The sequence below is a fragment of the Mustela putorius genome, unplaced genomic scaffold (genome assembly GCF_011764305.1).
Source record: "Mustela putorius furo isolate JIRA1106 unplaced genomic scaffold, ASM1176430v1.1 tig00004033_pilon_pilon_pilon, whole genome shotgun sequence".
Lineage (NCBI taxonomy): Eukaryota > Metazoa > Chordata > Mammalia > Carnivora > Mustelidae > Mustela > Mustela putorius.
This window is the reverse complement of record NW_025422169.1, coordinates 3,619,438-3,641,013: the sequence shown is the minus strand read 5'-3', so window position 1 is coordinate 3,641,013 and position 21,576 is coordinate 3,619,438. Positions and strand designations below refer to the sequence as shown.

Genomic DNA, 21,576 nt, shown 5'->3' with positions numbered 1-21,576 from the left:
ATCACTGATATGCATTTTTTCTTATTTTCTTTTATTTATTTATTTATTTGTTTGTTTTTTAGAGATTGAAGATTTGTGGTAGGCTTGCATCCACAGTGTTATTTTCTAACAGCCTTTGCTCACTTTCTGTCTCTGTCACCTTTTGGTAATTCTTGCAATATTGCAAAATTTTCATTCTCATTTTATTTGTCATGGTGATCTGTGGTATACCTATAGCTATGAACTGCACCTTATATAAGATGGAAAACTTTATATATAATATGTATAATATATCATGAATGTTTTGTGGGTTTTGATTGCTTCAGTGGCTGGCCATTCCCCCATCTCTCTTTCTCTCTTCCCTCTGGTCTTCTTTTTCCATGAGACACAATAATGTTGAGTTCAGTCCAGTTAATCACACTACAATGGCCTCTAAGTTTTCAAATGAGATAAATTCACATGCCTCTCATTTAAATCAAAAGCTAGGTATGAGTAAACTTAGCGTGCAAGGCATGTTGAAAGCCAGCAGAGGCTGAAAGCTAGTCCTGTTGCACCAAACAGTTAGCCAAGTTGGAAATGCAAAGGGAAATTCTTGAAGGAAACTAGAAGTGCTACTTCAGTGACTGCAGGAATGATAAGAAAGCAAAACAGACTTATTGGTGATAAGGAGAAAATTTTAGGGGTCTTGGATAGAAGATCAAACCAGGCACAACATTCCCTTAAGCCGAAGCCTCATCCAGAGCAAGACCCTGACTCTCTTCAATTCCATGAAGGCTGAGAGAGGTGGAGAAGCTGCAGAAGAAATGCTTGAATCCAGCAGAAATTGATTCATGACTTTCAAGGAAAGAAGCTGTCTCCATAACATAAAAGTGCAAAAGGAGGCCACCATTTATCCCGAAGATCTAGCTAAGATAATGAAGGTAGCTGTACTAAACAACAGATTATCAATGTAGATGAAACAGTCTTCTATTGGAAGAAAATGCCATCTAGGACTTTCACAGCTAGAGAAGTCAATGCCTGGCTTCAAAGCTTCAAAGGACAAGCTGACTGTCTTATTCGGGGTGAATGTAGCTGGTGACTTTAAGCTGAAGCCAGCGCTCACTGACCATTCTGAAAATTCCAGGAACCTTAAGAAAGATGTTAAATATACTCTGCCTGTGTCCTATAAATGGAACAATGAAGCCTGGATGACAGCACATCTGCTTATAACATGGTTTACTGAATATTTTAAGTCCATTGTTGAGACCTGATGGTTAGGAAAAAACATGACTATCAAAATATGACTGCTTACTGATAATGTACCTGGTGACCCAAGAGCACTGATGGAGACAGGCAATAAAATTAATATTGTTTTCATGCCTGCTATCACACTATCCATTCTGCAGCCCATGGATCAAAGTGTCATTTTGACTTCCAAGTCTTATTTAAGGAATACATCCCATAAGGCTATGGTTGCCATAGATAGTGATTCCTCTGATCGATCTGGGCAAAGTACATTGAAAACCCACTGGAAAGGATTCACCATTCCAGATGCCATGAAGAACATTCGTGATTCATAGGAAGAAGTCTAATTAGCAACACTCACAGGAATTTGAAGAAAGTTGATTCTAACCCTCCTGGATGACTTTGAGGGACTCAAGTCTTCAGTGGAGGAAGTCACTGCAGATGAGGTGGAAATAGCCAGAGACCTAGAATTAGAAGTGGATCCTGAAGATGGGACTGAACTACCACAATTTCATGATAAAACTTGAACAAATGAGTAATTGCTTCTTAAGGACAAACAAAGAAAGTGGTTCCTTGAGATGGAATCTACTCCTGGTGAAGATGCTATGAAGCTTGTTGAAATGATGACAAAGGATTTAGAATGTGACATAAACTTATTTAAGGAATACATCCCATAAGGCTATGGTTGCCATAGATAGTGATTCCTCTGATCGATCTGGGCAAAGAACATTGAAAACCCTTAATAAAGCAGCAGCAAGATTTTCAATTTTTTAAAAATTTTTATTTCTTTTCAGCATAACAGTATTCATTGTTTTTGCACCACACCCAGTGCTCCATGCAATCCGTGCCCTCCCTAATACCCACCAACCGGTTCCCCCATTCTCCCACCCCTGCCCCTTCAAAACCCTCAGGTTGTTTTTCAGAGTCCATAGTCTCTCATGGTTCACCTCCCCTTCCAATTTCCCTCAACTCCCTTCTCTCTCCATCTCCCCATGTCCTCCATGATATTTGTTATGCTCCACAAATAAGTGAAACCATATGGTAATTGACTCTCTCTGCTTGACTTATTTCACTCAGTATAACCTCTTCCAGTCCCGTCCGTGTTGCTACAAAAGTTGGGTATTCATCCTTTCTGATGGAGGCATAATACTCCATAGAGTATATGGACCACATCTTCCTTATCCATTCGTCCGTTGAAGGGCATCTTGATTCTTTCCACAGTTTGGCGACCGTGGCCATTGCTGCTATAAACATTGGGGTACAGATGGCCCTTCTTTTCACTACATCTGTATCTTTGGGGTAAATACCGAGTAGTGCAATTGCAGGGTCATAGGGAAGCTCTATTTTTAATTTCTTGAGGAATCTCCACATTGTTCTCCAAAGTGGCTGCACCAACTTGCATTCCCACCAACAGTGTAAGAGGGTTCCCCTTTCTCCACATCCTCTCCAACACATGTTGTTTCCTGTCTTGCTAATTTTGGCCATTCTAACTGGTGTAAGGTGGTATCTCAATGTGGTTTTTAATTTGAATCTCCCTGATGGCTAGTGACGATGAACGTTTTTTCATGTGTCTGATAGCCATTTGTCTGTCTTCATTGGAGACGTGTCTGTTCATATCTTCTGCCCATTTTTTGATATGATTATGTGTTTTGTGTGTGTTGAGTTTGAGGAGTTTTTTATAGATCCTGGATATCAACCTTTTATCTGTACTGTCATTTGCAAGTATCTTCTCCCATTCTGTGGGTTGCCTCTTTGTTTTGAAGATTTTAGAGCATTGACTCCAATTTTGAAATAAGTTCTATATGGGTAAAATGCTTTCAAATGTACCAGATGCTACAGAGAAAACATTAGTGAAAGGAAGAGTCAGTTGCTGTGGCAAATTTTATTGTTGTCTTACTTAAGAATTTGCCACCCCCACCTCAAACTTCAGCAACCAGCACCCTGATTAGTCAGCAGCCATCAACATCGAGGCAAGACCCTCCACCAGCAAACGTTATGACTCACTGAACGCTCAGACAATGGTTAGCATTTTTGAGCAGTTAAATATTTTTAAATTGAGGTACATACATTGATTTATTTGAAGACCCAACTCTACTGCACACTTAATGGAGTACAGTGTAATTATAACTCTCATATATACAGTGGCAAACCAAAAACTTCACTTGACTCACCTTATCATGATACCTGTTTTACTGTGGTGGTCTGGAAGCAAACCCACAATCTCTCTAAGGTACATCTGTAGATATTTGTCTATCTTTTTAGATAGGGAGGTAGGTGGGTAGGTTGGTACATATAGATACAGATACCTTCTGGCAGGCTCATGACCAACTTGAAAGCACCACAGTAACTCTCATTTAGGAAGCATGCACTAAGGTCCCCCACTGTGCCAGATCATCTTTTATTCTCACAACGACCCAATACACTATTGATAATGTGCTCCATTTTATAGGTGAGAAAATCCCATCCAGGAAAGTCAGTGACTTCTGCAATGCTGTAATCATAACTGAGCTGCCATCTTTCTACAATAGCTCATGGGATACCCCAGGACTGGGAAACTTGGTGGCAGACACGTCAACTGAACTGGGTCTTGAGAAACAGAAAGATGTTGACTGTGTGGAAATGGCATTCTAGGCTGAAAAGCTAGTATCAGGGAGCCCCAGAGGTGGGAATTGGTGGGAGTTTATAGGCAGTGCTAAGAAATTCAGATTGCCTGGAGCACAGGTGCATGACAGGTGGAAATGGGAAGTCAGGTAGAGAGGCTGAGGACAAAATGGGTGGCTCTGTATGGGTTTTCCCTAACCAGTGAAGATTACACAGAGTTTTGAACATGAATGGGGTTAAAAAACTGATTTTTGGAGATAATATTTTTATGTTTCATAAATAATAAATACTATTTTAAGTTAAAGACACTTGGGATTCAGCAGATGCAGGAAGAGGGCTTCTTGGAGCTTTCCTTATCTGACCAAGGCAGAAATTTCTGAGAACTGCCCAAAATTTCTCCTTCACAGTGGGTCTGTTTGTAGGAGTGAGACCAAGAGTAAACCTACTTACCATAAGTCCTCCCTCCGGGGGGATGTTACAGCCCTGAGGAAGATGGAAGACCACTCATCCCTCTGTAGACAAGCATCATTACAAACTTCTGAAAGTTTGTAATATTCTCTTGAAACCCTGTTTACGTTCCTTAAAGAAACCTATTTGTCCTTCCCATAGGAGACCTTTCTCTCCCCATCCATACTTTATCCTGTTAAGCCAGGTTATTTAAATCCCAAATTCTAACTACTCTTTGAATTATCCATTATTGGGCACTCCTACATATATGAGTATAGCATATAAGTGTGCTTCTCTTGTCAATTTAATCAGCAGGCCCTGGGTTCTTAACACAAGAGAGCAGAGGAAAAGTTATTTCTACCCTGTAGTTTATAAGTATGATGTGTACATTAATTAAAATGGGGAGAAAGACTTAGGATAGGGAGACTAATCCAGACGTGATTAGCAGGAGAGAAAGCAGAGACAAGTATGTCTTTTGGAGAGACTGTAGAGGCAGAATTATAAGATTTGGTTAAAAAAAAAGGGGGGGGAAGGGACAGTTGACAATGACTGTGAGGTTCTGAGCCTGGACAAGTGGACCCATGATGGTGCCAGTAACAGAGTTAGGAAACACAAGAGAGGTTGAAGCTGTAAGAAAATAGAGCAAGTCAGTGGAAACTGAAGCCTGGGAACAAGATTAGAACTGGAGATATGGATTGGAGTCGAGGCAGCACTCATGGACCACTCCCAGATCATCTTGGGGTGAAGAGAAAGAGGAACATAACAGTAATTAGAAGTCACCCGAGTTTCTCGCCCATTTGGGGATTTTTCATGATTCCCAAAATTTACAACATCAACTCAATGCTAGCTACATTTTGATATAAGCACGACAAAACCCAAGTTCTTGGGGGCACAAGTAGGGAATTAAACTATTAGGAGGCGTCTTTCTTTCTTTCTTTTATTCCAGGTTTACATATCCACCTCTTTATCATTAAGTCACAATATTTTATCAAAATATACAAACAGCACAGATACTTAAAAATGTATAGCTAGAATTCTAGTTAAACAGGATCAACTGCTACCAGTAGCATGCATAGGTCTTTTATCTTGAATAATGCCTAACGGGAGACAAATGAGTCATCAAATCAACTTTAAGGGCATAATAAGAGATTGGTTTTCTCTTCTGTTGGAAGAATTGTGCACTTCCTTTCTTGTTACAGTGTGAAGCGGATGGTAATGAGTGACTTCCACTGATACTGAAGTCAGCTGAGAATGGGCGGATGAAGTAATTCTACGGGGAGGAGTGAATGACTCTATCTTGGTTCGACTCTAATGTCTGTGTTGACAAGATGGCCACAGCAGGTGTTTTATTAAACCCTCCATCTCAGTGACATGAGCTCTTCTTACTTTCCATTTCCTCCTTCCCGAGAACTTCAGGGCTAATCAGAATGAATGGATTTGTAAATCTCAAGTTACAAGCTACGTTTATTGTGAAGAATTCCCATAAACACCGATCCAGGCCTGCCCCCACCACCATTTACACTTCCACGGATGCGAACAGAACCAAACGGGTCAGTGGTTCCTTGTCTGCGTCTGAATGACGTCCACTCCTGCAGCTGGTGACATCCTGTTTCGGTCTTGAGAAGTCAGTGCTCCCTGTGTCCCTCAGGTCATTGATCAGCTGTTGGTGGCCAGGGGAAGAGCTGTGATTTAGAGCAGTATGAACTTTTCAGGTCTTTCCACAGTGTGGAGGAGAGCCATCGTGCCAGTCAGTAGCTATGGTTAGTAATGACCTAGCTTCAAGAGTGACCACAGGAGAGGCACCAAAGGGCGTGGTTAGTAGTGGAGTGGAGTTGGCTTCTGCTGCGGATACGAAGTCACTGAGGAGCTAAAAGGTCTCAGCCTGTATGATTGAGTGTTTCTTTTCTTTCCCAAGGTGAAAAGGCATCCAAGGAGCGTCACTGGAACAGGTTTGCAGACGCAAGGCATATTCCCTCGTGTGTCAGGGGAGGTCCTTCAGGATATCAACCTCTCCATCCCTGGGTTAATGAAGGAAAAGTTTCTGAACATGTTCTGGTCCATACTGTTGATCAGGGCTCTGTCCGCAAACGACAGCCGGGGTTTCTCATTTAAGAATTCTTTGTCGAAGTTGCTGCAGTCATACGGTGATTTCTTGAGGAGGGTTCAAGGGAGGGGTGGAGGGAAAAGGGGAAGAAAATCAGCCACTGAATTAATGATCCTCATTTTTGTTATCTAGGCTAAGGTCACGGTAGGACAAGGCGCGCACCGCAGGTAAACAAGGAATACTTACGGGTGGTTGCATGTGTGCATTTGTGGACTATTTCCAAGACCTTGAGGCATTCACTTAGCAATAGCACAACTAAATTCATGTAAAGGAACTTCACTATATACATTCAGATAGGATGTCCTGCTTCTGGTTAATAGTTTACATGAGACGGGGTTGGGGCACTTAGAAGCAGCAGGGAACCCAAATTTGACCTGTTCCCGTTCAGTCTTCAGGGACAGTTTGGTGGGGGGGGCGGAGGGTGGGAACCGAGGGCGGGAGTTTCTCGATTAGGTATTCCTGCTCTTATATGAATGTCCTCCACTACTGTTAGTTCCTCTACCTGTGCTAATCTTATTATTAACCACCTTGGACTGTCTTCCACAGACAGATTGGGACCACAGGTAGATAGATTCCCTCAAGCCACCCAGTCCACTGGTGTCCATGAGGGAAAAAAAAAAAAAAGAAGAATGTAAAAGCAAGCATCTATTTATAAATACTGCTTTCTGTGGTGGATGGTTCAATTTTTTGAATGTTATCAAAAAGTCCCCTTTGTATATATGAGCATAACTAAGAGTCAGCCCCTCAAGGGGGCTCTTAGCCTGGTGAGGCCAATGGCCTGTGGCTGAGCCTAAAAATAGTTCTTTATACAGCATTTGAGGGAAGTTCCTTCCCACTGGCAGAATCAAGAATTGTCCTATAGGGAAAGCATAGATCAAAATTTTTAGGGGCACCTGGGTGGCTCAGTGGGTTAAAGCCTCTGCCTTCGGCTCAGGTCATGATCCCAGGGTCCTGGGATCGAGCCCCGCATCGGGCTCTCTGCTCGGCGGGGAGCCTGCTTCCTCCTCTCTCTCTGCCTGCCTCTCTGCCTACTTGTGATCTCTGTCTGTCAAGTAAATAAATAAAATCTTTAAAAAAAATTCTGATTTTTAGGTGGACAATATCAAGTTGATTGTGATGTACCATGGCATTTGAGACAGGAGTCACATTATTCTGATGAGCTAAAACAAGGTAAAAATTCATTTTTTAAATTGTGTTATGTTAGTCAGCATACAGTACATCATTAGTTTTTGATGTAGTGTTCCAAGATTCACCCCATGCTCCATGCTCTCAATAGATGCTGAAAGGTATTCATCCTTTTATCACAAATTATTAGCTCATCGATTAGGCGTGGCACTTTCACAAATAATAAGAGTGCTCGAGGCCAGCCTGTAGAACACTTAGGGCATCTCCAGAGCTGGGGACAGACGCTGAGACGGACTCTGCTAACTCTGGGAACACACTTGCTGCTTCTGGCCACCTACTCTCCTAACAGGAGTAGCTCTTTTCTAAAGGGAAGCACTCTGCTTTGGAATCCACACGCCTATGCCCTCTCCATGCAAAAAAATTTAGCAGAGATGGTTTTTATCTACCCAGTTCTTTCCTGCTTCTTTCCCAGTAATCACCAGGAGTGGGGATAGCTGGCAAACCCAGCACTTTGCTTTACTCTTAAAAAAAAAAAAAATCAATTCTTGTAAAAATGGTGGTAAAATAAACCATTTGAGCCATGCTTGCACCATTCTCAACATCCGTCTGCAGAGCTCCTTCATCTTAACCATGCTTTTTTGTCTTCACTTTATGGTGGCCGGTTCTGCATGTGGCCAGGTCATTCTGCCTTTCCGTATGGAGCTTAGTGACTTTTGCTAGGGAGCATACACATGGGAATTTAGAGACCTGTCTTTTCCCAAGCCCCAACTGACTTCTTCCTTAAACAGAAGGACACAAAACAATCACTATCAGAGAATAGAGTTACGTGAATGAGTTATAAATGTCAGGCAGACGTGAATAAATAGCCCGGAAATGATGGTTCCCACATCCCTGACATCCAAGTCCGACTCATGTAGAGGGACCATGGCGCATGGATGTACCCATGCAAAGGCTCCGTATCTTCTCGGAGAGTCCCTGGCACACGCGTGTTAAGTCTGGTGCATGTACGCCCAGCAGTGCATTTTCCTGCAGGTACATGACTTCAGCCCGGAGGCTGCTCCCCCACCAGCCAAATAACTTGAACTCTAGTTAAGGAAGCCCTTTCCTCTAAGAACTGAACCCAGGAGGAAAGCTGGGGCTCAGGCAGGGGTGAGGGGCGGGCAGGCAGCCCGGGGTTGGGGGAGAAGCATAGCAGGAAAGGCGGGGAGCAAAGGGTCCCGGTGGGTCCTTACCACTTTGGGCCGGAATGGTGGGTCAATCTCCTTTCTTTCAAGCTCTTCCCAGTTGATCTCCCGAAACAAAGGGTGCTGGCGGATGTCTCCCCTCACTCCCAGCCTCTTTTCTGGTTCCCTCACGAAGAGCTGAGCAGCAGCAGAAAGAGGGCCGTTACTTCTCAAGGGACTAGCTCGTCAGCCTCGGAGGACATCACATTTCTTAGTGCACAAGCCAAGAGCCACGGAATTTGACTTTTCTAACCTTAGTTTTGTACTTACCAGTTACCGGTACCAACCGTTGCCTCCAGTCACACTGGTGACAACATTCTCCCTCAAATGAGCCTTCTGAACATTCTAGAATCTGGGCTTTTGCTTCCTTGCCCTAGAAATGCTGTCTTTCAAGGGAAATAAACCTGGTTTGAAATCAGCTTTGTATACATCCTACATGAATAGGACCTCTGGCAGGTTAGGGGACTCTCTGACTCACAGTGTCCTCACATGTGAAGTGAGTGAGGTGTCTGTCCTGCGGGACTGCTCTGTGGGGGGGATGGGAGCAGGACACACACACACAGACACACACACACAGACACACACACACACACACACACACACACACACGTGTGTGCACTGATGCCTGGTCTGTAAAACCGAGCCACAGAGAGTATGTGGATTTATTGCTTGGTTGACTGCGTATTAATCGACTTTGATTTCTGATGAAGCTGCCTTCTAAGGAAAACAGTCCTGCCATGAGGAAAAGCTCACTTTAGGGATAATATAAACCAGTCGCCGAGAGTCCGCTTTGGATAAGGCATCTGCAAGCCTGCTGGTAAAATAATATTTAAGTCAAATCATCTTTAATATTTTCTGACTTGTTCCATACACACACACACACACACACACACATATACACAAATATACATGTATATTTGTGTGCTGTTCCCTCTCCTGTTACTTTCTCCCACAAGGTCAAACTGAACATTGGCCAGGACAGGAAAGAAACTTGGAAACTCTTCAAATTCAAACACAGTAGGACAAGGGCAGTATGGAATAGGGGAGTCTAAACACGGGACCTGGGGAAGCCACAGGTCCCCAGAGCCTGCCCTGGGTGCCCCGTTTTCCTTCCCCAGCTAGACGTCTGTTTATAAAATAGCAGCTAACTACAGGGTCTCATAAGGACACCGTGGGTCTCTGAAACAGAAACCACAGTGAAATGCCGTGATTTTTTCCATGAGGCTCGGGCAGGGCCTGATCTCCATTAACAACTAATTTAGAGGGATCTCTTGTTTTTACCCTTTTTAAGAATAGCCAGTCTATGTGTTTTCCAACACTACTTGTCTTGTCTTCCTACTTGAAAATCTTCAAAGGTTCTACCAAACCCCTCCCCCTGCAAAAATCCCCAAACTAAAAGAACAAAACCAACATGCTGTAGCAAAGTGGAGATTTTTTTTCTTCTTTTTCGTAATTATGATAATTTTTTTTTTACTCCAAGTGTGATGCTGATATAACCTCCTCGTACATCCACATGGTTAGTCGTCCTGACGTCCTCCCCCGTCTTACCCTACGTGGGCAGAGAAGGCCTCTTAATGGAACTTACGGCTTTAAAGCTCTCTTAGAAAACCACTAACATGAGGCTGTCACTCAAGAGACTTCTTACCCACGTGGCCTTGGGCAGGTCGTCTCAGTGTCCTCACCTATAAAATTCAGGGTGAAGCCAGGTCATCCTATGCCACGGGGAGTCCTATGTCCTCTGCGCTTAGGTGGCCATCCCAGGCTCTCTGTGGTCTCTGCTGACACACATTCTTCCATTCCCACCGTAACCCTCTCCTCTGTCCAGACATGTCTACTCACCGAATGCACCACCTGTCTTTCCTACCTCTGTCCTTCGCTAGGGACCTTTCCATCCGGAGAGGAAATACCTCTCTATGCTCTCTGCTCCCACCCCTTCTCGCCATCTCGAAGTCACAGCCCACCGGTCTTTAAATGCCCCCTCTTCTTTGTGAGGTTTTCTTGGATTCCTTTAACTCCTCGTGAGCTCTCCCCGCCCTTCAAGTCAAGCTCAAGGTCGTATGGTTGATTCTGGGACTCAATCCAACCAGCGTTTCTTGGAGAGTCAGGCACGGTGCTAGATGCCTCAGCTGCATCATCCTGATTTTAAAAAGAGATTCCAAAAGCAGATATCACTGTCCCATGGTCAGCTGGGGAAACTAAGGTTCAGCGTAGCTCTGTCACCTGCTCAAGATCACAGATCCTGCCATCGTCAGGGGTAGAGCCTAAATTACAAGCAGCCCCTCCTCGTTTTTGGTGTTGAATAATCTCTCCTGTGGGTTCCACAGAACATTCGAACATCTTCCCTTCGTTAGATAAAGAATCACTATATATAAATATCTTTTAAGAGTATTTTGTTTTTTTTTACTAGAGTGTAGCTGAGGGCAGACGCCTTCTTCCGGGGGCACACAGTGCCGTGTGCAAAGACGCTCCGTGACTGTTTGCCGAATAAGTGAGCAAGTGGTCCTAGACGCTCCGTGATTATTTGCCGAATAAGTGAGCAAGTGGCTCTCCTTTACAACTTCCAGACCATATGTCTTCAGTCCTCACTTTCTGTTAGCTTCTTGTTTTTAGCATGTAGAACGGCATACAGAAAAGGCACCAACTTCACCGTGAACCTTTTTTTTCTGTAGACTCAGACACCAATATAAATCAACAGATGGAAAACCAGATTGATTTTTTAGAAGCAGAGAGAATAAGTGACTTTCCCTATATCTCTTCCCGCGAAACAATCATAAAATACCCTATTGATCTCTACTTCTTAAGGACATTTTGATGAAACAAGATGAGAGGGAAGGTGTGAGTGCCTCAAGAATGGGCCAAAACCTAGCTCATGTTGTTATAATTAAAGGTTTCAGTGAATTAAATTAGAAGTAGCTGCCCTAGGCTGCATGTGTGCTACGCTGTTTCCCATTAGATTTTCCTAGTACCAAAGGGCATTTGTACCTAGGGCATCATGACAAAGCTTTCTGAGCCTGGTCTATGTACCTGTGAGATTTAAAAAAATATGTATTTTTATTTTTTTTTTATCTTTTTAAAGTTAAAATGTGTAATGAGAATATAATGTGATCTCCAGCTTGGAGACGCCAGTTTCCTTCTAGTATTGCACGATTTCTTTACTTCCTTCTCTGCCCTGCCACAAATCACCCCTCCTCCTTCTAGGTCACGAAGATGACAGGTGACCTCATGGGAGGCCATCGGCTCTGTGCCACGGAAGCTGCACCCAGGACCTCCGTGTCCGTGATTAAAGACGTGTCTTTGTTCACAAAAGCTGTCAGAGGGTGGTTTACATTTATAGGAAACAGCACCCCTCGCGCACGAATGGCCAGGATGCAGCCGCCGTTTGTTTAAAGTCATCGGGCTGTCTGGGCTGGAGCACAGTGCCGGGCTGCAGAGGGCGGCCACCAGCGCTCAGCGCCTGTCCTTGGAGTCTCCTCCCTCCTCATTCCGTCCTCTGATCTTTCTACACGAGCAAGGGCTGTTTCTGCTTGAGATCACTCATCTCCCAGCAGTTTCCAAATCAATGGGCAGGACATCCTGGATGAATACAGGAGGGAGAAAGGGGACGTGTCTGTGTGTCTGTCTTTGGCAAGAGTCAGGGGAACAGCCCAGTCGCGGTTCCAATGCAGGATGGAATGCAGCCTCTTCCGCCGAATACTGTGATCAGTGCCGGGTGCATCCCTGCCCGCCCGCCGCTAGAGGGGCCGGAGTCCGACACGGATGCTGCGGCTGGAGCGGGCGCCGCTTTCTCAGAGGACCGATCACTTCTGGGTTGTGCGACACTTGATCTAGCTACACTTCCCTAGAGGAAGTTTCTCAGAAATGACACTACCTTTGATCGTTGTAGAAAAGGGAGCTCGAGGATGTGGGGGAAGTTGGATCAAAGTTTCCGAGCAAATGGGGAGCAGAGCTGAACCTCGAGGCCGGTCTTACTGTCAGCAGATCGCGTGGGGGACACTAACTTTTATCCGCCCAACTGCTAGGACACAGGAGAGGACTTTTCTTCCTCATGGGGCAAGGACAGGGAATCCTCACTCCCTCACATGGAAAGAATTAGCCGCACGTCCTCCACACGGATGTAAACCACTTTCACCAACTGGTCCCTCTCTCTCTCCCGCAGTCTTTATCCTCTGCTGTCCTGGTTCCTGCTCTGTTCAACCTGGTTTCTCCTCCGCCCTCACCGCACATCTTTTTCCTGCTATTGAAACTGCACGTGATTTTGGCTTGGGTATTTGCTGACATTTTTGCCTTAGATTTTATTTTGTTTATAACCTGTTCATTTTGAAATAATTATAGTGTCTTGGTCTGCTTGGGCCGCTATAACCAAGGGCCCTGGACTGCGTGGTGGCTTAAATGATCAACATTTCCTGATCACAGTTCTGGAGGCTGGAAGTCCAAGACCCAGGTGCCAGCCTGGGCAGTGTCTGGTGAGGTCCCTCTTCGTGGCTTGTAGGTGGCCACCTTCTTGCTGTGTCCTCACGTGACCTCTCCTTGGTGAGTGTACTGGAGGGGGAGGAATCTCTCTCTTCCTCTTTGTATAAGGGCACTAGTCTATCATGGTGGCCCCACCTTCATTGCGTCATATATGACTAATTATGTCCTAAAGGCTCCTCACCTCCTATAATCATCACTTTGGGATTGGGGGCAGCAATACAGCATTTGGGGTGGGCGCATTCAGTCCATACATACTGGTTCACAGGATGTGAAAAGCTAGTGCAGGTGGGGACAGCTGGGTGGCTCAGTTGGTGAAGTATCTGCCTTTGGCTCAGGTCATCATCCCAGGGTCCTGGGATCGAGTCCTGCGTTGGGCTCCTTGCTCAGTGGGGAATTTGCTTCTCCCTCTCCCACTGCCTGCCGCTCCCCCTCGCTCTCTGACAAATAAATAAAATCTTAAAAGAAAAAAAAACCAACAAACCTAATATAGAGTCCTGGGTACCCTTTTCCTGGCTTCCCCCAATGCTTATATCGTTCATAACTACAGTATGATATCAGAACGAGGAGACTGGCATTGATAAAATGTGTGTCTAGCTCCTGCCAGGTTACCCCACATGTAGATCTGGGTAACCACCACGGCACACAAGACCCAGAACTGTCCTGTCAGCACAAAGCTGTCCCTCAGGATACCCCTTTCCAGTCACACTCCCTACCCCCCACTGCCACTAATCTGACTTCTGTCTCCACAGTGTCCTTTCGAGAATGCTACACCAGTGGACTCACACAGGACGTGACCTCTGAGACTGGCTTTTCCTGGTCTCTCAGCCAAAAGCCCTTGCGATCCAGCCAAGCTATTTTGTGCACCAGTGATAGTTCGTTTCTTTTCCTGCTGAGTAATATTCCATACCAGTCTCTTCCTTCCTCCAACTGGGAGTGATCCTTTCTTCCTACTGTCTTTGGAAACCATCCCTCCCAGCATTTCCTCCTGACTAACGCCACCTGGTCCCGAGGTGCAGCTGGCTTTGGGAAGCAGAGCTGTTGAGTTTTAGGGGACATCAGCAGTTGAAGGTGGACCGGCTCCGGGCAGTCCCCAGACTGTTCCCTTATTTCCTCCTTCTGGTGGGCTGTGCTGGCGCAGGCTTTCTCAGGGTTCCAGCAGAATCCACATGTTGAAGCCCAACCCCCAAGGTGAGCGCCCCTGGAGGGAGCGAGCAGTTAAGGCTAAGTGGGGTCACCTGGGCAGGAACGGGGCCCAACAGATGAGTTAAGAGGAAACAGCAAGAGGCCGAGGCGGGCAGGTGCCTCGTTCTGGAAGACCGCCTCCTCCAGACGCCTGCCCTGCGGAGCCCTGCTCTTGGACTTCAGCCTCCAGAACCGTGAGTAGGTAAATGTGTTGTGTGAGTCCCTCTGTCTGTGAGCCTGTTTGCGGGGGGCTGGAGTCAACCATCCTCGCCCAAAGCCGCGTGTAAAGCGGCAACTCGGGTAACACTTGAACTTGCCTTTACGTAAAGCATTCCAGTCCTGCTCACTTTATCCTCTTTTTAATTGGTGAATTTAGAAATCCACTTTCATCTTATACGTGTGTTGTCCCATCATTAAAAGTGTGTTGAACTGGCCATTCGAGCATTTTCTGGGTTGATGGCTTGTTTGGATAACAGAGGCTGCAGGGAACCAGCTTGGGTTTTAATCGCCATCAGCCTTGGGCTGGGTGTCCTGGGAGGGCTTCGACCCCACTTTAGAATCAACATCTTGGTTCCTGAGGGAGAGCTCTAGAGTTGCCTCAACATTTCAAAGACGCTGGACGAGTTGTCCGTTGTTTGCGAGCAGAAGCAGCGGCTGCCCTGCACCTGTCAGTCCGAGGAGTTCATGAGAGAGAAGCAGACTCGTGAGAAAAGGTGGGCCTGGTCCTGTTTTTTAGTTTAGGTTTAAAATCCACTGGTAAGTTCTAATGTTGGAAGGCCTTCCCCTGTTCTCCCATTTCAATAGAAATACAGCAAGGCTGAAAATTATTTTCCTAAAGGATGTTTTTTTAAAAAGCCGGCTGAAATGGGTGATGCCGGAATTCAAAACACCTGCGTGTCTGGTCGACTTCTTTCAGCTCTGTCAGCGTCTTGACCGCACCGGTACGTCTCCTTGTCCGGTTCAGGAGCTGAACCAGGGAATGGACTGAATTGCCTATGTACCAAGGGCTTCAGCCAAAAATGTTCCCATGCACCGGTACTTCCCAAAGACCCACTAGAATGCCTCACAAAAGTCAGGTTCAGAGCAGGTGGCGGCTCTACGTGATAGCCCCCCTATGGTGGAGTGCTGGGGTTTGTTTTTGCTTTATGTACTCAAACACTGTTTTGCGTCCTCTACAACGGTAAACTGGGACTCTGCCTCAAATCCAGTCTTCAATGATGGCTCTCAGCTGCAGCTTGTCTCTTCATTGGTTTGCCCTAGGAGCTCCCGGGTCACAGCAAGCGATTCTCTGAGCCCCGTTCCCCTCTGTGGCATTACCCGTTCTGCACTCGTTCTGGGCCGTCGTGGTCAGGGGTCTGACTTGGAGATTGCTGCAGAGATAGTGACCGTCTGAACTCTGAGTTATAGGGGGAAAATGCGTCAATATTTCCAGTGGACACAGGAAGGGAATGTGGCCGGAGAGCTGGTCTGCATAATTTTGAATATTATCTAAGAGGCTCATCCAGCAGGCAGGGGGTGGGGAGGGGCTTTGTGAGATGGAACATCATGGAATTGGAGTTGGGTACAGGAGCTGAACCAGGGAATGGACTGAACTGCCTATGTACCAAGGGCTTCAGCCAAAAATGTTCCCATGCACCGGTACTTCCCAAAGACCCACTAGAATGCCTCACAAAAGTCAGGTTCAGAGCATGAAGGCACCAAGCCATAAAATGACAATTGTTTCTCCTCCTCCTCCCTCTGTCCTCTTCCTGCGTTTAACCTGGTATGGTCTGAAATAGAAACTCAGGAGTTAGGGAGAGAACACCATTGGAGGGCACAGCTGACCACAATATAACCACATTCCCTTCTCCACAGGTGAGTGGCTGCCAGCCCTGAACCTGATGGGGGGGGGGGATTAGAAGTCTTTGCATCAGAGAGCAGGTTGATGTGATGACTTCTGTCTTGGGTTGAAGAGTTATAATTTCTGAACTGAGATTTTATGGCTTAGGAGTAATGAGAGATTTGTTGTTGACCTGAGTGAGCAGAAAAGTCCTATATCCTGTCCAGGTGGGAAGGGTAAGATTCACTGGACTGAGCCTGTTTAATGGGCATGATGGGAAACCAAAGGTTGAGTTTCTAACCACAAGTTGCCCTTATCAAGGTGCCAGTCACATCTCAAAGTGAGGGCATTCAATAGTCCTGGGACTGGTTTTTGGACATTGCTTGGGTAAATTGTGCACATGAATGTTTATCTTCTCATTTTGGTGTTTAATGTCCATCCTGTTGGTGCCTCGTTGACACAGATGTGCGCATACCATGTAAGCCCAGTTTGAGACCACTACTGGTTACCATATATCCATCGCAGCCTAGAAATGAATGGGAGCACCAGGCAGAATGCGCAGTACTAATCCTATGGAGTCTCCTTGACTCCATATCTTACCTTCACTAGAAGGTCCTTTGCCTCCTTCTCAAGCCATCGAGGGTAGAAGGGATTGTCCATTCGGATGGAGTGGAAAAGCTCTTCTTCATCTTGTCCGTGGAAAGGTGACTGACCAATGAGCATCTCATAGAGGAGAACGCCGAAGGACCACCAGTCAACAGAATGGTTGTACTTCTGACCCAACAAGATCTGTGTGATCAAGAGGCAGAGATGTAGTTAATAATCATGAGGTAGATGTAGTTAATAAACTTGAACTTTTCGACACCACTCAGTAAATTGCTGACGGTGATGACAGTATGTGGTTTAACACAGATCATGCCAAAAACGGTATCTTTTGAGAAGCGGACGATTTGAATAGAAATGACTGGACAGTAAACAAACTGAGCAAGCCTTTTTTGGTATTAATGTCTACTTTTCTTCTGGTCTTATGCACAACTGACCTGTGCCATTAGCTTTCATTTTCCCACCCGCGATGTGAGGACTTGTGTGGTGGACTCGGACCTAAGGAAGCTGGTGTGTGTCTATGCTCTCCTGTGAATAGTTAACCCAAACTCACCTGTTTTACTGACTTCCCTCCTGAGACTTTGCATAAACTCTGAGTACCTACTCACACCTCCAAAGAGGTCATCTGACCTAATCCATCCCGTAAAGCCTGTCCAGCCATAGTTGTACAACTAAGGAGTCCCATCTATGGTCACCATTAAAGAGTCCGATTTAGCGGGGCACCTGGGTGGCTCGGTTGGTTAAGTGTCCCACTCATGATCTCAGGGTTGTGAGATTGAGCCCCGAGTCGGGCTGGGCAAGGATCCTGCTTGGGATCTTCTCTCTCCCTCTGGACCCCGCCCCCCCACCCCACTTGAGCTCTTTCTCTCTCTCAAAAAAACAAAACAAAACAATTCAGGGAGTATGCCAAGAGAGACCAGGATAATAGACTTCAGATGCAGAAATCTGTTCCCTGAGACTGGTGTGCAGCTCGACAGCAGTGCTTTGAGTAGAACTGGTCCGGTCTGTCCTTTAGGGAAGTGAGTGAGTTTAAAGCCTGGGATCTCACCTACGTTTTAAAAAGATTGCTACCCATCCACCAATCCACTCTCCTGGTGGAAAAGATTTTGTAATCCGTATTCAACTGCTTCCTTATTTAATGTTGGGACGTAGCTCGTGTACCTGTGACACGGCTCAGTGCTTCGATCCTAACAAACCGAACTGCGGCCTTCTCTAAACAGAGCCTCGTGTCCGTCAGCAGATGGATGGATAAACGTTGTGATCTATACATACAGCAGAACACCACTCAGCCTTAAAACAGAATGAAATCCTGACACATGATACAACCTGGACGAACCTTGAGGACATTGTGCTTCAATGAAATAAGCCAGACTCCAGAAGACAAATACAGTATGATTCCACTTCTCCGAGGGCCCTAGAAGGGGCTGATTTATAGGGACAGAAAGTAAAATGATGGTTGCTGGGGTTCGGGGAAATGGGGAGCTGTTTAATGGGTACAGAGTGTCAGTTGTGCCAGATTAAAAAAATTCTGGGGATTGGTTGTGTAGTAACAGAAATATGCTTAACACTCATGAATTTACTCTTAAGAACGGAAAGATGGTGTATTTTACAGTATGTATATTTTGCCACAATTAAATCCAGGACATAGTAGGAACACAACAATTTGTTAAATGAAGAAAAGGAGAAAATCCTTGTCTTTCATGGCTGCCACTCCCAGGATGGGTTGGGGACAAGCTGCTTCATTACACAAAATGGAGAAGCGATAATAGTATTGAAGGAGGAAATTAAAAAGCGAGACTCTCTTGGGATGGGCCATCCTCTCCACCTGTAGTTTAAAGCCAGCTCCGTGCTCCGCTCCCCCCCCTGCCCCCACCGCCCAAGTGAGCACATACACGTAAACCCACGAAGGTCATTTTATGGTTAGAGTTCCTCATTTGAAATGGAATTTCTTCTTAAGTGGGCCCTGGGAATGAACAGTAGAATTACAGCACTGGTGGCTTTAGGAAAGAAAAATGATGCTGGTTTTTAGACATTTCATGTCTCCATGTTGGTGAATCTTTTGATGCAGCAGAACGGGTGCACAGCTGCCAGCTCTGACTGCTACCCCACCCCACGCCCATCCTTGGGGAAGGACCTACATCTGGAGCAAGGCTCCAGGTTATGGTGGTAGAAGTGCTTCCAACACCAGAGTTGATAAACCACAAGGAAGCTGAGATGGCCATGCAAGTTGTTGTGGGTTCCAGCTCTGGCTCAGTCCCTTCTGGTCTCGCTGGGGCAGACTCCCGTCACCCCCTCTGGACCGCACTTGTGAAAGGTGGTGATCACATCTGGCTGGCTTATTACTGGGTTGTCGTGAGAACCCAGGGAAAAGTGGGGAAGACGAGTGCTGTGTCCTATGGAAAGGACTATAGATTCTAGGATAAAGACGCATCCGGATCCACAGCTGCCCATCTGTGAAAATAAAGACCAAGCTGCAGACAGATGTTGGCGATCTGGCACGGACTTCCAGCATAAAAATCCTAACCACTAGCCTGAGCTCAATTTTCAAATACTTAACTTTTAAAATATTAAGTATTAAATTTAACTTTCAGGTTTAGAGAAGATAGAATATTCTTTAAGGCAAAGTTTAAAAGTCGATCCAGGGAGAGTGATAAAGAAAACAGGGCTGCCTGTGTGAGCTCGGGCACACAATCTGGGTTCTGGTGTATTTGCCTTTAAATTGGGAGCGCCTGGGTGGCTCAGTGGGTTAAGCCGCTGCCTTTGGCTCAGGTCATGATCTCAGGGTCCTGGGATCAAGTCCCACATCGGGCTCTCTGCTCAGCAGGGAGCCTGCTTCCCTCTCTCTCTCTCTGCCTGCCTCTCTGCCTACTTGTGATCTCTGTCTGTCAAATAAATAAATAAAATCTTAAAAAAAAAAAAGTAAATTGGGAGGGGCCGGGGAAAGGGGCTTCACATGCAATTCCCAGAGCTTGTCACCAGGGGGAGCCCAAAGCAACCAGAAACGGCTCTAAGCGACCTTCTTCATCAACAACTCCATCTGCATGGACAGATGAAAAGAAATTTGGAGGATCGCAGACGGCTGTGGTGGAAACGAAGCCTTCTAAAGCTAGGTGATGTTGATAAAGAATTTGTCTTAGGTCAGGAGGAAGAAGTACAACGCAGGCTCACATTGCCTGACAGAAGTGTGCGGCCCTGCGTTAGGTGTTTGCCATACGTTTGGTGTTTTCTTTCTCTTCTCTTTCTCTCTCTCTCTTTCTTTCTTTTGTAAGAACTCCTGAGGTAGGTCCTGTGGTCCCTATGTCACAAAGGACAGTGACTAGACTTGAGGAGGTTGCCTGTCTTATTTAAGATGTCCTAGTGAGTGAGTTGAGCGATATGCTGGATGCTGGTCCTTGCTGGGAGACGGGGGGTGGGGGGGGTGGGGGGGTGGGGGGGGTGGGTGTTACTACAAAATGTTCCTTTCATATTTAATGTCTCCTGGATTAAGCCTCAGGCTATCAGGGCCAGGCTCACATTGTTGATGTTTTTAAAAGAAAGTGGTGGAGAAACCCTGACTGGAGCAGCCCCTTTCCCTGTTTCTGTCTTAACCGCTGCTGCCTTCTTATGGTCGCATCATCTTTTGTCTCCTTCCCTCCCCCAACTTGACTCAAGTGATTCCCATAGTAAAGACCTTGCCCCTTGACGTCAGAGTCTCCTTCCCCTCCAGCAGTGAGAGCCGTCTGCAATTCCATCTGCCTGGCAGAGCTAGGGTGTCACATCTGTATAGGCTCACGGTGTTGATGTGCTGTCCGAGTTCATGAAGGGACCCCCCCCCCCAAACTGCCCCCCCCACCCCGAGCACCTGTTGGTCTTCAAGTGACTCCTGCTCTCCCCGGGGAGCTGCTTCTGGGCACCGGAATCCCACACGGATTTACTAAGTGGTTAGTATATACTAAGAGAGGGTGTTCCTGTGTTTCTTTCCCTAGTCTTTGTCAAAATGAGCTTGGACCTCCAATTCTATGTTCGACCCTCAGTCCTGTCACTGGAAGATGCAGAGAACCGTAGAGTTTAGTATCTCAGGAGACATGGACTGGGGATACTCCCCAGCTTTGGGGAGGGAAGTGTGTTTTTTTTCTTTTTTGTCCTGCTGCATCACTCCTGGTATTGTTCCCAAATGCATTTATTGCTGTAATTTGGGTTCTCCTGTCTGCCAGGTGGGCCTCATGGCCTTGTCCCACCTGCTCTGTGCTCCCGTGTGGGTTTTTTTTTTTTTTAATTAATATATAATGTATTATTTCCCCAGGGGTACAGGTCTGTGAATCATCAGTCTTCCACATTTCACAGCACTCACCACAGCACATACCCTCCCCAATGTCCATCACCCAGCCACCCTATCCCCACCCCCGGCAATCCTCAGTTTATTGTGTGAGATTAAGAGTCTCCTAAGGTTTCTCTCTCCACCCCCCCCACCTGCCCTGTGCCATCTTGTTTCATTTTTTTCCCTCCCTTCCTTCCAGAACCCCCTACCCTCCCTCTCAAATTCCTCATATCAGAGAAATCCTATGATAGTTGTCTTTCTTTGATTAACTTATTTTGCTTAACATAACATCCTCTGGTTCCATCCATGTCATTGCAAATGGCAAGATTTCTTTTGATGGCTGCATAGTATTCCATTGTGTATATATACTTCTTCATCCATTCATCTGTTGATGGACGTCTAGGTTCTTTCCATAGTTTGGCTATTGTGGACATTGCTGCTATAAACATTTGGGCGCACATGCCCCTTCAGATCACTATGTTTGTATCTTTAGGGTAAATAC

The 21,576-nt window shown here is 45.9% G+C and overlaps 1 protein-coding gene across 1 annotated transcript in view; it reads right to left on the bottom strand.

The window, feature by feature from the left end:
* Window positions 1-3,070: 3,070 nt before the first annotated feature.
* Window positions 3,071-21,576, bottom strand: part of PRKCQ (protein kinase C theta) — a 125,590-nt gene continuing 107,084 nt past the window's right edge. Inside the window, exons 15-17 of the mRNA XM_045072353.1 lie at window positions 16,775-16,963; window positions 8,713-8,841; window positions 3,071-6,402 (exon numbers count right to left, since the gene is read on the bottom strand). Coding sequence (XP_044928288.1) covers window positions 6,247-6,402; window positions 8,713-8,841; window positions 16,775-16,963 — 474 coding nt within the window. The 3' untranslated portion in view covers window positions 3,071-6,246. The remainder of the gene's footprint in view (window positions 6,403-8,712; window positions 8,842-16,774; window positions 16,964-21,576) is intronic.